Below are 15,591 nucleotides of genomic sequence, written 5' to 3' on the forward strand. Positions count from 1 at the left end.
CATAACCAATAGCAAGAACACTTCCCTACAATTTCTTTGAGAGACGACTCGAGGTTTGAATACTTCGGTTATTATTTTTAGGGTTTGTATTTGTGACAAACAAATTTTTGTATGAAAGGATTGTTTGTTAGTTTAGAAACTATACTTGCAACGAGACTTTATTGTGAAATTCTAAACCATCAATTTTTCATTCATCAGGTTTATATCTTTTATAATGTCTCTATTTGGAATTATTACCCTACTGGAAACTTTTGGGTTCTTACCCGTTGACGGATTTTGTTATTTTCATATGCAGGACGTGACGCACCTCGTTGAGTACACTGGACTCTTGATGAAGCGAAGACTTTACTTTTGGGTTTATTTTGATCTATATAGTACTTTTTTCTACTTTTGATAAATGTATTTATATATCCCTCTTAGAGGTTGATTTATGGAGGAACAGGTTGTATTTTGTGTACTTTTGGGTTGTATTATACTTTTTAGCCGACTTTGTCTTCGTTCATTTCTATTTACCGACGGTTGTTATCTTCGACATTTTGAGTGTTGTACGACTTTTTTTCTGTCATCTTTTTCACAGGTTCTTAGATATATCATTATTCTTTAATTACTATACATATACTTTTAAGTTTTAGAAGTCGTAATGTTTCACTATCTCTAACTTACAACTGCAACATAAATTTTGTGTAGTAAAACATTACACTCTTTACTAAACTAACTAATATAATTACAGAAATTATACCTAAATTAATTTTAACTTAATTATCATTATAACTAATTTTGTTATCAACAAAATCCAGCCAAGTTATATATATCTTATTTCTAAAACACAGAGTAACAAATATAATTAATCAATAGGTTTATCCAACGTCACCAAAAAAAGAATAGGTTTACCCAACATATATACATACATAAAAGTAACATATATAATTATATTTTAACATAAAACCTAAATATTAATTATTTTCATTAGCTTAATAATTAACATTGTGGCAATAATTAGTTGTTCTAATCTCTATCGGATAACATTAAAATAATTACAAAAATATAATATTTATTTTCGTTAAAACATTTTAACATTTTCATTAATCTTAATGTTACCGAAAAAGTTAAAATTCAAATTGCTATTTATTCTATTACAACAAATATAGTTAATAAATTAAACTAACAATTCTAATTTATAATATCAAACATTATAAAATAATTAATCAAATTAATCACAAATCCTGAATTAAACTCTATTAATTTAATTTAGAAACATTACTTAACTAAATTGGTATGACACTAACACTAAAAAAAATTAGCAAATATTCTAATTTGAAGTATTATCAATAAAATTCACCTACAAACTAAATTCTAATTGCCATCATACTCTAACAAATACAATTAATAAACTAACTACACCCAAAGATTATTATTAATGTAAACTCAGTGCGCATATATATATAATTAATATTTATCTACCCCAATACGTTTAATATTATTATTTACTTACAATAAACAAGATTAAATGTACATTATTATTTTAATATTTATTCTGAAAAAAATAAAAAATTTACATAATTAGATTGACTAAAATAATTAGTAATGTAAAATTTAGGATGATCAATTTTTTTAATTTTAATAAAAAAAAACTTACAAAATTAAGTTGACTAAGATAATTAACAATATGAGAAACGATCAACTTCCTTAATTTTTTGTTTTGTAGGCATTGTAATTTTGCCAAAATAAAAATTTTGGATTGAGATTCTATGAATGTGTTTTTGTTTCTGAGAACGAAAGTAAAGGAGTGAATGAAATGAGAATGAGAGGGATGAACGAGATAAAGAAGACAGAGAAGACTCTTCTACCCCGGCCCACGCACTCCACGCCAACCAGCTGCATGGGCAACACTAGGACAAGGAACAAATCTAAAGCTCCAATTTGCTCTTCATTCCTGACCGTCTGATCTTCGCAGATGTAATCTTGTCCATTGGATTAGCGTGCCTCACAAATATGAGGCTTTGATTTGATCTTTAATCCTGACTGTTAGATTGTCTCTGATTAAAACTTGTCCGTTGGATTAACATGCCTCACAAATCTGATGCTCCAATTTAAAAACGCATTCTTGTTCGTCCAATCTCGTTGGATTTGTCTTTCGATTGTTGCATGCGTGTCACTACCAAACGCAACTATGAGGTTCGATTTGCGAGTAATACCGACTCTCTGATTTGTGGTGGAATAAATCGGACCGTTTGACTTACTCTTCGCCATATTTATTTTTTTTAAATTTTGGAAATTGAATATCGTATAATGCAAGAAAAAATAACTAATATCAATTCATTTGAGAAGTCTATTTTCAAATTTCATGTATAAGATTTCAAAACTTATGAGTTAATCTAAAGTCAGAATAAATTTATGACTACATAATTAAACATCTGAAAACCAATTCAATCTTATGAATTCCATCATCCTATAACAACCCATGATTAGTTTATGAAAAAATTATTATCAAGTTATAACGGGTTTATCTTACAATAAGATCAACTTCAGACTCAGGATAATTTAATTTTAGACTTTGTTAGGTAAAAAATAGTTTTTGTGAACAATATGAACAATGAGCACTAAAATTGATTCAATAAAGTAAAAATATACTACACCTCAAAATTATTTACCTAAATCTTAATATTAGGATAATCATCTGCACACCTAATAAATTGAACATTCCATATATCTATTGTTCACATTGTTTAGTATTCTCATTATTTACTTATGCTTTTCCTTTAATTTTTCAATGATGATGTCCCATGAAGACTCTACCCACATTTGCAATAAAAGCCATTAAAACAAAAGAAAACACTCAGGTAAGAAAACAAAAGGCATTAAAATTGATTATTGTATTACAAAAGGAAAACACTCAAGTAAGAAAATATATTTTACTTTTCGTACATGTCTTTTTTCGTGTATATGCTATCCAAGAGGATGTGAGGTACATAAGGAATCAAGAGTTGGAGAGATGGAAGAATTGGTGAAGAACATATAGTGGCAGAGACAACAACAGCAGTACCCTCGGTGGCAGCAGCAGTGGCAACAAAGGCGACTCCACCAGCAGCATGGAAAGTGGCCGAGCAAAACCAGAAACCACGCAAAAACACCAACGAAAGAGTAAGTCGGAACGGGGTTGATGGCAGAACTCTTCCTCCTTTCGTATCTTTTTTGGATCACAATGCCTTCTCTCCCTCTGAAATAAAATTAACCCCTACCCTCTCTGTTTGAAATCGAACTGACACTGTGGGTCAAGTGTCTCCTTCTCAGTCAGAAACCCACATAGTGTGGGATGATAATGTCAGATCCTCGTGGCTCTCGCGGCTAATTTTTTTTTATATGAAAAAAAATTGTGTGTAATTCATCATCATGGATTATTGGTGTATTTTTCTTGAATATGGATTAATTTTTTTTTTTTAATTTTGAGTAACAAATCGGACCCTCAGTTTTGGAAGAGTAGAGAAATCTGAAGGGTCAGATTTCATAGGGTTACAAATCTGACCCTCAGATTTGTATTTTTTTTTTAAAAAAAATTTTAAACCACAAATCTGACCATCAGATTTATGATTATCAACAAAAAAAAAAAAATAAAACACCACAAATCTAACCCTCAAATTTGTGGCATTCCCACAAATCTGACCCTCAAATTTGTGGTATCCATATTAAAAAAAACACACAAAATTTCCACCTTATTTAAAAACACCACCTTTTACCCCATATTAAAAATACAAAGCGGCTAAAAGCATCATACATGTGTTCAATTTCCACACAGCCCATTCATTTGTACATCCCTAAAAACAAACCAATATAAAAAATAACTTTTACAAAAGAAATCATATATTGCAATTTGAAATTTGCAATTTATAATTTTAAAAATCGTTGGTTGAGATCTTGGTTGCTTTTTGTTTAATTTAAAAAAAAAGAGTGCAGGTTTCGATTTCAGAACCATTGGTGACGGCTAGGGGTGGCAAAACGGGTCGAACCCGCCGGGCCGATCCGCTAAACCCGCTAAAAAAGGCGGGTCGGGCTAGAATTTGGAGCCCGCCAAATTATAAAAACCCGCCAAACCCGCACCGCCAAATTGGCGGGTTTTGGCGGGGCGGGGCGGGCCGGTCCGCCGGGCCGAAGCTTATTATTTTTCTTTTTTTTTATTAAATAAAAGTGTAGTTACTATTATAAAATTAATAATTATAGAATTTTTAAACACTTTTTTTTCATTTTTTGTTTTTATTCTTCTTTTAGTTATTAACTTTATTTATTTTATTTTACAGTTTCGTATATATGCTCAAATTATGTGACTTATTTTTTAAAATAAAGATGATTTTATTGACAAATATTATTTTGAATAATTTTATTGAAGTTAAAAATTAAAAAAAAATAGTAAAAAAATTATATTATAATTTAACTATTTTTTATTTGTATTTTATTTTTTAATTATTATTTTTTAGTTAATTTTAATGAATTTTATTTTTCAAAAAAAAAAAAAAAGAGTCAAGCGGGCTAGCCCGCCAACCCGCCAATCCGTCATAAAGCGGGGCGGGCTAGCATTTTGAACCCATTTTAGTTGGCGGGGCGGGCCGGTCCGCCCCGTTTATGAGGCGGGCCTAGGCGGGGCGGGGCGGGCCGGCCCGCTTTGCCACCCCTAGTGACGGCACAAGTTAAGTGGCGATTTCATAGGCACCCTCGTATTATTGCATTGGCCACCATTTATTATGTATATATGCATCATGTTCCTCTCTATAATAGAAACAAATACCGGTAAATGAACATGAACATATATATTAAAACCTCATTTTTTAAAATAAATAGATAAATTGAACTAAAAGAATTAACATTTTGGAAGTTTAATAGTTGAAGTTACAATGTGGCTATGCTCCTTCCCACAAGACCAAGAGCGACATACAAATGACTCCCACAAGAAGTGCAAGAATTGCAGCAAGTTGGAGCCTAAGACTCCTTAGCATTTTAGGGTTCATAAAGTCGGAAGCAAGAAGATCAACAAGAGCCATGTAAATTAGAATCCCTGCGGATGCTGATAGCAGAATCCCTTCAACTATTAAAGCCTTTGGACTGCCTTCATTGTAGATTTTTGATATACCAATACCAACCCCAATTCCGGTTGGGATTGTGAAGCAAAAGAATAGTACCATAATTACAACTGTATAATTTTTAAATTGTGCCTAATGAAAGAAACAACAAATATTAGTCAAAGTGATATTTTAGAATTCATAAAATTGAAGAAAAATAAATAGATTGAAAGGAACGATAATTTTTTATTTATTTTGTTTTATATTTTAAATTAACCATTTAGAGAGTTATCAAAATTTATTATTTTTAGTCATTAATTAACTATTGATGTTTAAAAATATAGAATAAAATATATTATTAAATTACTATACTAAAAAAATTGAGTTAATTGCTAACTGTGAAGTGTGGAGGGATGTAAATTTGGATTTCTTAGATTTCATGTTGGTGATTCTTGATTTCTTCTTTTGACCATCCTTTAAAGTGATCATCCAAATGGAACATGCAACAGATGGAAAAAATCGGATTGGTTCATTAACGGGTCTTCGGCACAAACTCATCTTTACCATCCCTGTTGTTGGATGCATCATTCTCAGCTATATACTCTTCATCCGGCTCAGAGCCCTCTTTCGTAGTCGACCGAAGCAATTTACTGGAGACGAGGTGTTCTATCACTTGTTGGGCTAAAACTTTTCCATGAATATCAAACATTACTCGAATATGATCATCACTCTCAAGTCAGAAATCCGATATCGGAATAATCTTTTTTTAAAGTTTGTTAGGAATTTGTATTTGATATTCCCAATTTCTTTTAGACCAAGTGTCCCCATATTCATCAATCTGAATGAGGTTTTCAACTGAGACAAAAAATCTATATGTGGTGAGTGCGCATTAGTGTAGGACCGGTGTATTCAAATAAGACGAACTCCATTCTCACTTTCGTTTATGTCTTCATTTGGATAAGAAGAGGAGTAATGTTAGGGGCAGCAATTTTGGTATTTTGTAATTATTAATTGATTATTAATATTATTTTTAATAGTGTGAGATTATATTCAATAATAAAAAATCACTCACTTTTTTTTTATGGTTAAGTGCTGACCAGAAAATATAAAAGTTGTTAGCCTTCTAGACTTTTTTTAAGAAGAGTGCTAGAGTTCAGTAAATTTTGTAATTTATAGTTATTAATTAATTATTATTAATATTTTTAATAGTGTGAGATTATATAATATAAAATTACTTACTTTTTTTTTACTTATTATATGTTAACTAAATTTTAATAAAAGTGTTGTTTTCATACACTTTTTCTTTGGATAAATATTAGAAAAAGTATAGGATACCAACATATTATCTGCCAACTTCTGCCAACTCTTATTTATATTTGTGTTTCATGGAAGTGTGTTCGTAGATGTGTCTAATAATTAATATATTTTAAATACATATATAAAGAGACACATCAAAAAAATATATCTATAAAGACACTTCTATTAAACACAGTTATAAAAAAGACATTTTTATTAGACACATCCATGAACACACTTTCATGAAACACAATTATAAATAAGAATTGGCAGAAGTTGGCAGATATACTGTTGGTAACGTAGCGGAACCGTAAATATTAACAAATTGCTGCCAGCTATTTGTAAGAAAAAAAAGAAAATAATGAGAATGATTAGTGTTGGATAAATATTAAAATTTTGTTTCTCATCATCTTATTTATATTATAAATGAAAAATATATGTAACGAGAGGATAAAAATGTAAATGTTTTAGATTCGCATATATCAATAAATAATATATTTATTTTATAAATTTAGTTAACATGTATTTTAAAAGCATATAATAAATTTATTATTAATAAAAAATTTAAATATTTATATCTAATTAATTAATACAAAATAAATACATTAAAAATTTAAATTTTTTATATTTTTAATAAAAAATTTTTACTCTTATAATCTTAACATGTATTTTGACGAGACATATTAACTAAATTCTTATTTTATTTATTCTTAAAAAAATTCCGTTTTCACATTGTGGCTGACAATAAAGAGGTATATTAACTAATTAAGTGTTAGAGAAATTATTAAATATTCGTATATCACTAAAGTGGATTATACTTACGATATTTATGACAATCTCTGATATTTTATGTCTATCTAAATATCAATTTAAAAGAGGTAGTATAAATATAATCCACTCAAACTTTCATAAACACTAAGTAATCTATTCTCTGCTTATGAAAGAAAACTACAAAAGCAAGCACAATTTTTTTTATTTATATATAAATACATTTGTAAGAAGTAGCACCTGGGAAATGCAGGCACCAAGTCCCATGCCTTCAAAGCATTGATGAAAACTCAAGGCAGCTACCAGAGGCTTGATTGTGTTAGGACTTTGGGACACCCCAAGAGACACTCCAACAATGATTGAATGCGCAACAATAGCTAACTCCAAAATCTGAAGAGAGTAAGATTAATTCTACATCTTTAAATATGTGTATATTTGGACATTTATTAAATTTAAAGTAAAAAAAAAAATGAAACAGTTAAAATGAGTCTAAACCATAATTCAGTCCAATAATGGTAAAATGGATATTTAAATGGGACCACAAATTCAGAATGTTCATCAAAATCTTGTTAAATCTAAATGTCTCATACTATATTCCTAGTAATCATTTGAAGTAAAATAAAAAAGAGAAAGAGAGAGAGAGTTAAGGAAAAAAGAGAATTGAATATTCTTGCCTCCCTTCAATTGTATGAAGAGTTGTCCTGATCTAGTTATGAAATAATGTAACAGAGCATGTGATAAAAGAATTTGAGCCATCCCTTCATGTTCAAGAATGATCATTTTGACGTTTTTTTTTTTTTTTGAGTTTTCATAAATTTGTATTTTTTTATATTAAAATTCTGTTTTTTAACCTTAATATAGGTGAAACTTTAAATTTTTTAAATTATAAAAACTCTCATATCATATTAAAAGATAAAGAACAAAATTATCTAACGATCTTATCCTTTATATAAAGTGGGAGGAAAGAGTTACATACCTGAGAGACTATAGAATTTCGAAGATGATCGGGCGAATCTTCCGGCGAATCTAATCTGTTTGACGACGGAAGAGCAGGGTTAAGAACGTTACCACCACCAGCACCATGATGGTGATGATGAACTTCTTCATCCTCATCTTCCAGAGGCTGAGCTTTCATCAATTCAGACCTTTTATGGTAGCCAGTAAGCAAAGCTTCCATGATGAGTGTCCCAATTGCTGCAAGCATTGCCACAAACCCAGAAAACGGAAACAACCCCCAAGGCTTTTCACCAATACAAGGGTTTGTTAGATTCTCAAATGCATCATGAAGAATGTGGATGAACCCTGTTGCTAGGATCACACCAGCAGCAAATGATTTCACCAAGAAGTAGAAATCATTCTCTGGGTTAAGGTATCTGTAGTTCTTCGCCATGATTGGAAGACACACACCAATTATGCTAGCAACTAGTGTTGTTGTCATGGCTATTAGTTTGTACTTTAGTGCCTCAGAAACATTATTGTTGTCATTTGAATTGTCATCACAAGTGCATTTTGATGAGACTAATGTTGTTGTTGTTTGATTGAGGAGGAGGATAATGATGGATATGGTTATGGATTTTCTTGATGGAAGGAACATGATTGATAGTTGTTGGGTGTGGAAGAGAAAATGTTTTTGTGGTCACTGAAAGGGTTTTGATCGAAAGTAAATTCGAGGCGACACAATTAACACAAACGGAAAGTATGAGGAGCCAATGAAATATTTATACAATGTATACAATGGAGAATTATGGAGTATTAGAGATATAATCATTAGTGTTACATTTTTCCATTAGCTCTCATCGAGAAGATGTTTATTATCCCTTGTACTCGGATGGTTATTCTAAATAGTATAACACAAAACTACTGCTTTGCATTATTCAACTATGGGTTTATATTTATAATAAATCATTTATACTTAAATAAGTTTTTTTTAAATATTAGAGAATTATTAAAATTTATTATTTTAATATTTTTAGTTATTAATTAATTATTAATATTTAAAAGTGTAAGTTAAAATATATTATTGAATTACCAAATTAAGAAAATTGAATTAATAACTAAAAGTAATGACAAAAAATAATAAAGTCTAATATTTTTTTATTATTTTTTTATTTTAAATAAAAATTTTTATTTTTAATTTGTTCCCTACATGTTTTTCTATCTAGTAAAATTTCAAAATATCTATTTTAGTTGTTATTAAATACCGACGGTGATAATTTAACACGCCATGTCAATATTTAATAGAATAAATTAATAGTACAAGAGATGTCTACAAGAGTAAAAATTTAAATTTTTTACGATTAAACTATGAAATTAATTATTTTTAGTCAATATCAGGCTTTTTTTGTTTTGAAATTATTCCTCTATCTTTTTTGGTCTTTTTTTTTTTTGTGACACCACAATTTTATCTCTCACTACAAATTAATAGTCTATGGATTACTATCGTTTGTTGTTGACCACCTTAAATCTTAAATTTTAAATATTAGTCCTAAATTCTAAATTTTAAGTCCTTAAATACAACAAAAAAGTTAATTAACATTGACTAATTAAAAGTTAATTTTCTATAATTATTCAATTTTTTACTTCATATATATATTAGTGAAATTTCTAACCACTCGTAGCAGTTTAGAAAATTTCTTTCATCATAAGATTGTAATTAACACAAAACTAGAATAAAAACTCTTATTTTAAGTCTCAAATATATTTTTTAATTAAAAAATTGTGATAGCATTGTTCTCGCAATTATAAGATGCGATAAAATACTTATAAGTTATAATATATTTTTTCTCTCAATCTCCGTTTTTAAAAATTAAAACTCATGTCTTATTATGCAGAACTAACTAGCTACACTTAATTTTCGATGCCAACAAGATCTAAGTATAATTAATAGCAATTAGAAACAAGGAGAAAATTTTCGATGTCAAACTTTGTAACGAATGTAAAAGAATTTGACTTCAATATAATTTTGGTTTGATGCATAATTGTAGAGCTGATACAAGTATATAAACTGAAAACATAAGCAAATTGTTGTCAGTGGCAAGCATAGTGAGTGACGGATATAAACAGTAATTTCAATCCCAGAAAATAAACCTCATGACAAATGTTAAACGACAAACTAAGAATGGGTGTTTGTTTGGATGTTATTAAGTTGATAGAAAAAGAATTTAATAAAAAAATTTATTTTATTTTTTAGTGTATTTGGTAAATTTTTAATAGTAAAAAATAAAAATATTAGTAAAAAAAAACGTTTTTTTTAAAAAGCTAAAATTTATATCTTTTTAAAAAAATCTTTTTTATTAAAAAATATTTTTTACATAATAAATAAACAAAAAATAATTTTATATTATTATTTCTAAACATAATTAATAGATAAAAAAATATTTTTATATGAGATATTTAAACATAAAATTATTTTTATATTTTTATAAATTTTTTTAAAAAAATAATTAAAAAAATATATTTTCTTATAGTCTTCTCACTCAAACACACCCTTAGTATAATATAATTTAACAAAAACTTGTTGAGAAACAGGGACGCATATACATGTTACTATAATTTAAAAACTTTTTCAGTAGTACGTAACAATAATAATTATTTTTTTAATTAAATTAATTAATTTGACTCTACTAAAAATTATTTTTATTCAATTTTTGACATTTAATAGTCAATTTAAAAATTTTATTTTAGATATGTGTTGTTATGATCAAATTTATATGTGAGATTGATATTTTTTATTAAAAATTAGTTGACACTTGAAAGAATATTATTTATTCATAAGTGTTTCTTTTTTTTTGAATATTATACAGAGACAATTTCGTAATTGTAAAGAAGACGAATTTTTAAATGTTTGTTTATAACATATATATATAAAGAGAGATATTTGACAATAAAAAATTTATTCAATTTTTTTTTAAATATAAAATTTAGAATAATAGAATTTTAAGGTATACATGATAATTTAAATTACTATTTTAATATTTTAATTTGTTAGTTAAATAATTTAAAAATTAATAACAAAATATAATTATTATAAAAATAAGATTTAATTACTCTATTACTTTTTATAACTTCATCAAATTTTTATTAGGTCCTTTTAATTTAAAAATTTGTAATTATATTAAATTCGTATATTATATCAAAATTTTTTATTAGGTTTTTTAAAATTTTTTTAAATATTTATTTTTATAGATGTAAGATGAATTATAAAATATTTTAAAAATAAAATATTTTAGAATTAGTGTGTATTTTCTGAAAAATAACAACTACTAAGAATGTAATTAACTTTTTTTATCTAATATACTGATTTAATTATAAACTCTTAAATTATAAAAATTTAACTAAAAATTGGTAAATTATAAGAGCTAATAAAATAATTTAATTAAAAATTATTATTATATTATATATATTTTGTTTTTATTTAAAATTTTTTAAATTTCTGATTGAAAGTAGAACTGTGTAAAAAATAATCAATAGAAAAATTTAATTGACGTTTGGTTCAACAGAAATAGCAAAAATAGTCAGCAGATTTTTACTTCCTTTTTGTCCCTTTTGGATTTGATCACAAGATCATAGTGGGGGAAGAGAAAATAAAAGGAACAAGGGAAGGGATCATCACCCACATCCAAAAATTTCTTCTTCAATGGCCCTCTAAGAGAATTATTGATGGTTTAAATTACATATGGTTATTGGCTGAGACTTGTGTATCGCAAAGCTGTTTGTCTCATATGTGGTCACACTAAGTTTTATTTCCAGCAATAACTAAGTTGTGGTATAAAATTTTTTCTAGCATATATGGGTGGATGAGTGTGTGTGTATATATATGACCAAACAAATTACATATGATTATTGGTTCTAAGGTCTATTTCAATCTAATATAGTCAGTTTATTCAATTGAATATTGACGTATGTGATATTGAAGAACAAATTTTTAGTTGTACTTATAAATATTTAGGTAGAATTTGACAAATTTATTCATAAAAAATAAAATTAATATTATATTGATAAAAGATGAATTTTGATAAACAATAATATTCAAATATTTAAATTTTTTTTTAAATTTTTAAATTATTCTTCATAAGTTCTCTAATGGGATTGGGATTATGGGTAGGATGAGATGGGATGAGGTTAAAGCTGTTGTTGAAAATTTAGAGTTAAATTAGGTTAGGTTAAATAAAATAGTTTGAAATTTTTGGGTACTTTTTTTAGTGTTAGAATAATATTATCCATCGGAGTTTATCTTTTTTAAAAATAATGTCAGTTTTATTTTTTAAAAATAAATTTATCAGTGTTCTAAATATTTTGTAATTACAATTAGTAATTTATTCTATATTAAATGATAACATAATAATTGTTTGTTACATTATATCTTTTACGTTATTATTTAATGAGAAAAATGAATAATATGAATTAACATAAAAGAAATTATAAGAATGATTAAATTCTAATTTTTTTTATAAGGATGAAATATTTCTTTAACCTAAAGCCGATGATTTAACGTGTAAGGGACTTATTAATTAATAAAAAAATTTCGCGGTGAAAATAAGTACTGAGATGCTTGAAAATGAAATTTATATCGCCTATGTTCATATATTTCAATGTTAATATTTAGTTTTTTATTTAATAATTAATAAGAATTATTTATGTAACTTGCAAGTAAGTGCAAAAATAAATGAAAATTGTATGTGCATATATATTGTATTGGAATAAAGATAGACGTGTCATTATAATAAGGCAAAAAAAATGAAATAAGCCAACATGAGAAACTATTGACACAAATCAGCCATTTTCAAAAATTTTTCATCAATCAACCAAACTACATTTTAATACAATTCGAATTAGCTTCATTCGAACCCTATTTAAACATAATTCGAAGCTAACTATTTCGAATTATAGCTTACCAATCTGACCTACTAATTCAAATCAATAGAATTCGAACTACAAGAAGCCTAATTCGAATTAAGTGACTTCGAATTACGTTTGTGCACGAGTCCCCATGGAGTTCGAATCTCTTTGATTCAAATTATTCACAATTAGCAAACGAGTAGTAATCCGAAAGAGGTTGTTTCGAATTACAAGTGATTAGGCTATATAAGGAGTTCGAACCAAGGTCATTCGAATGAGTTTTCCATTCCTCTACCCCACCAAATCCCAGAGAAAACGAGAGTGATTCGGTCCGAGAAAGGCTCGAGCAGAATACTGAACCGATGGGGGACGATCCGGGAAGGCTATATCATTTGGATGGGGTTGCTCATATACCCGGGGTCATCAACGACGAGGTTAGTAGATAGAAAATATTGTGCTAGTGGTTAATTTGAGTTAGTGGTTTTGTAGGCGGTTTATTTTAGTAGTTTATGCTAGTGGTATTGCAAGTGGTTTATTTTTGAGGTTTTGCATGCGGTTTTATTGGTGGTTTATGTTAATAGTTTATCTAAGTGATTTTTGTATGCGATTTTGTTGATGATTTATGTTAGTGGTTTTTGCATGTGGTCTTCGTTAGTGGATTCGCATGTGGTTTACGTTAGCGATGTAAACATGTGGTTTTGCTAGCGGTTTACTATGTTGGTTTTGCATGTAGTTTTTATTAGTGGTTTAGATAAGTGGTTTGTGTTGTTAGTTTTTTTTTTTTGTTTGTGGTTTTGCAAGTGGTTCTAACTATGCGGTCCGTGTAACGTGCAGCCCCAGCGATGCATCTCGAGCATGCGGTGGCAGCAGAGCATGCAACTCGATGACCGGTACGTTCCATACTTGCAGATGGCCGGATTATACCATCTGGCGAGATTGAACGATAAATGGTTCCGTCTAGATGAGCCCCTTGTCAGTGCCTTCGTCAAGCGGTGGCGTCTGGAAACGCACACCTTCCACATGCCGTTCGGAGAGTGCACGATCACTCTTCAGGACGTGGCCTACCAGTTGGGGTTGCCAGTGGACGGACGTTATGTCAGTGGTTGCCTGACAGATTTTCATGTATACATCCAGGGTGCCCCGCCGGCATGGGTGTAGTTCCAAGAGTTGCTTGGTGTGGTACCTCCTGCGAACCAAATTCAGAAGTTTGCAGTTAACTGCACCTGGTTCCAGGAGACTTTTGGAGAGTGCCCCGCAGGAGCCGATGAGGAGACAGTGAGGCGCTTTGCTCGTGCCTATATCATGATGCTCTTAGGCACCCAGTTGTTTGCCGACAAGTCCGGCAACAGCATTCACATCAGATGGCTACCGTACGTGGCGAGACTTGAGGAGATGGGTGGATACAGCTGGGGGTTGGCGGCACTAGCATGGTTGTACAGGTGCATGTGCCGAGTGGCCAACAGGCATGTGGTGAAGTTAGCAGGCCCGTTACAGTTGCTTCAGTCCTGGATCTTCTGGCGCTTTCCTGGATTTAGGCCTGCTGGTTATGATGAGTTCAGCTGGTCCTTGGCCTCGAGGTACCATTATTGGACTTTTGTATTTCCAGTTACATTATTTTATTCAATTTTCGCTTATAATATTATACTATTTTGTCACACTTTTTTTCACGCTATAACACCGATGTGATATGCAGGTGGTCAGGTCACAATCCTTCCAGTAGCGAGAAGGGACCTCGGGTGCAGATGTGGCGACTCAGAATAGACATGCTGCGTCCAGGGATATGAGTATACTAACCTGACAAGTCTAGTTAATTAAAGTTTCAAAGTAATTAGAAGAACTTCTTAACCCGTTTCACGCCTTCTAGACCAAGTTTCCATAGAACAGAACTAACAAGGTCATCATAGCTCATCGTAGGCCTCATGAAAATGCTAAGAGGATCCTTGTCAGTGAATTTCACACCGGATCGTGTTTTCCTCTTAATCGATCCTCTATGGTGAACCAAGACTACAAAACTCTCCTCACTAGCCATTTTTTCACTCTAATGAGATCAACTTACGTTCACACCATATATATACACATCTGGTCCTTCATAATTCAAACTAGCCCAATTCGAACAAAGCTATGCGTAATTCAAATTAACTCATTTCGAATTACGTGGAATTGGGTCAGTGGTAGTAGTTCGAATCAACCTGATTCGAATTACGTTTATTGTGTAATTCGAATTAGCTGACTTCGAATTATTTTGGTTTGTTTGTCAATGTATAATTCGAATCTACATGATTCGAATTATTTGTTAGTGGAGTTTGAACTTCCCTGCTTCGAACTATATATATATATAGTTTGGTTGATTGATGAACGAGAATTTACATTGACTTATTTGTGTAAAATTTAACTCACCTTAGCTTATTTCTATTTTTTGCCCATTATAATATCTATCTTCCTTCTTTTTGATTTTTTTTATATCCAAACAAATAAATAAATAAATTTCTAATTTTCTTTTAACAAAAAGATAAAAATATTTTATTAATTGGTAATAAAATGGTTAGCCTAAAAAAGACAACAAAACAAAAGAAGTTATTAATGTCACATATTTAACACGAAATATTTTAAAAGAAAAGAAAGAAAAAATGGTGAGACATAA

At 29.4% G+C, this 15,591-nt stretch overlaps 2 protein-coding genes across 2 annotated transcripts; one reads left to right on the forward strand and one right to left on the reverse strand.

Annotated features, from left to right (window-relative positions):
* Positions 1-4,889: 4,889 nt before the first annotated feature.
* Positions 4,890-8,817, reverse strand: LOC130982582 (zinc transporter 1-like). The gene is made up of 3 exons (XM_057906618.1): positions 8,089-8,817; positions 7,353-7,502; positions 4,890-5,201 (listed from the first exon to the last, which is right to left on the reverse strand). Exons 1-3 carry the CDS (start codon positions 8,704-8,706, stop codon positions 4,890-4,892), a joined length of 1,080 nt encoding a protein of 359 aa, XP_057762601.1. The 5' UTR covers positions 8,707-8,817.
* A 4,495-nt stretch (positions 8,818-13,312) lies between these two features.
* Positions 13,313-14,734, forward strand: LOC130981383 (protein MAIN-LIKE 1-like). The gene is made up of 4 exons (XM_057904973.1): positions 13,313-13,384; positions 13,785-14,072; positions 14,184-14,527; positions 14,644-14,734. Exons 1-4 carry the CDS (start codon positions 13,313-13,315, stop codon positions 14,732-14,734), a joined length of 795 nt encoding a protein of 264 aa, XP_057760956.1.
* Positions 14,735-15,591: the final 857 nt, after the last annotated feature.

The sequence above is a fragment of the Arachis stenosperma genome, chromosome 5, assembly GCF_014773155.1.
Source record: "Arachis stenosperma cultivar V10309 chromosome 5, arast.V10309.gnm1.PFL2, whole genome shotgun sequence".
Taxonomy (NCBI): Eukaryota; Viridiplantae; Streptophyta; class Magnoliopsida; order Fabales; family Fabaceae; genus Arachis; species Arachis stenosperma.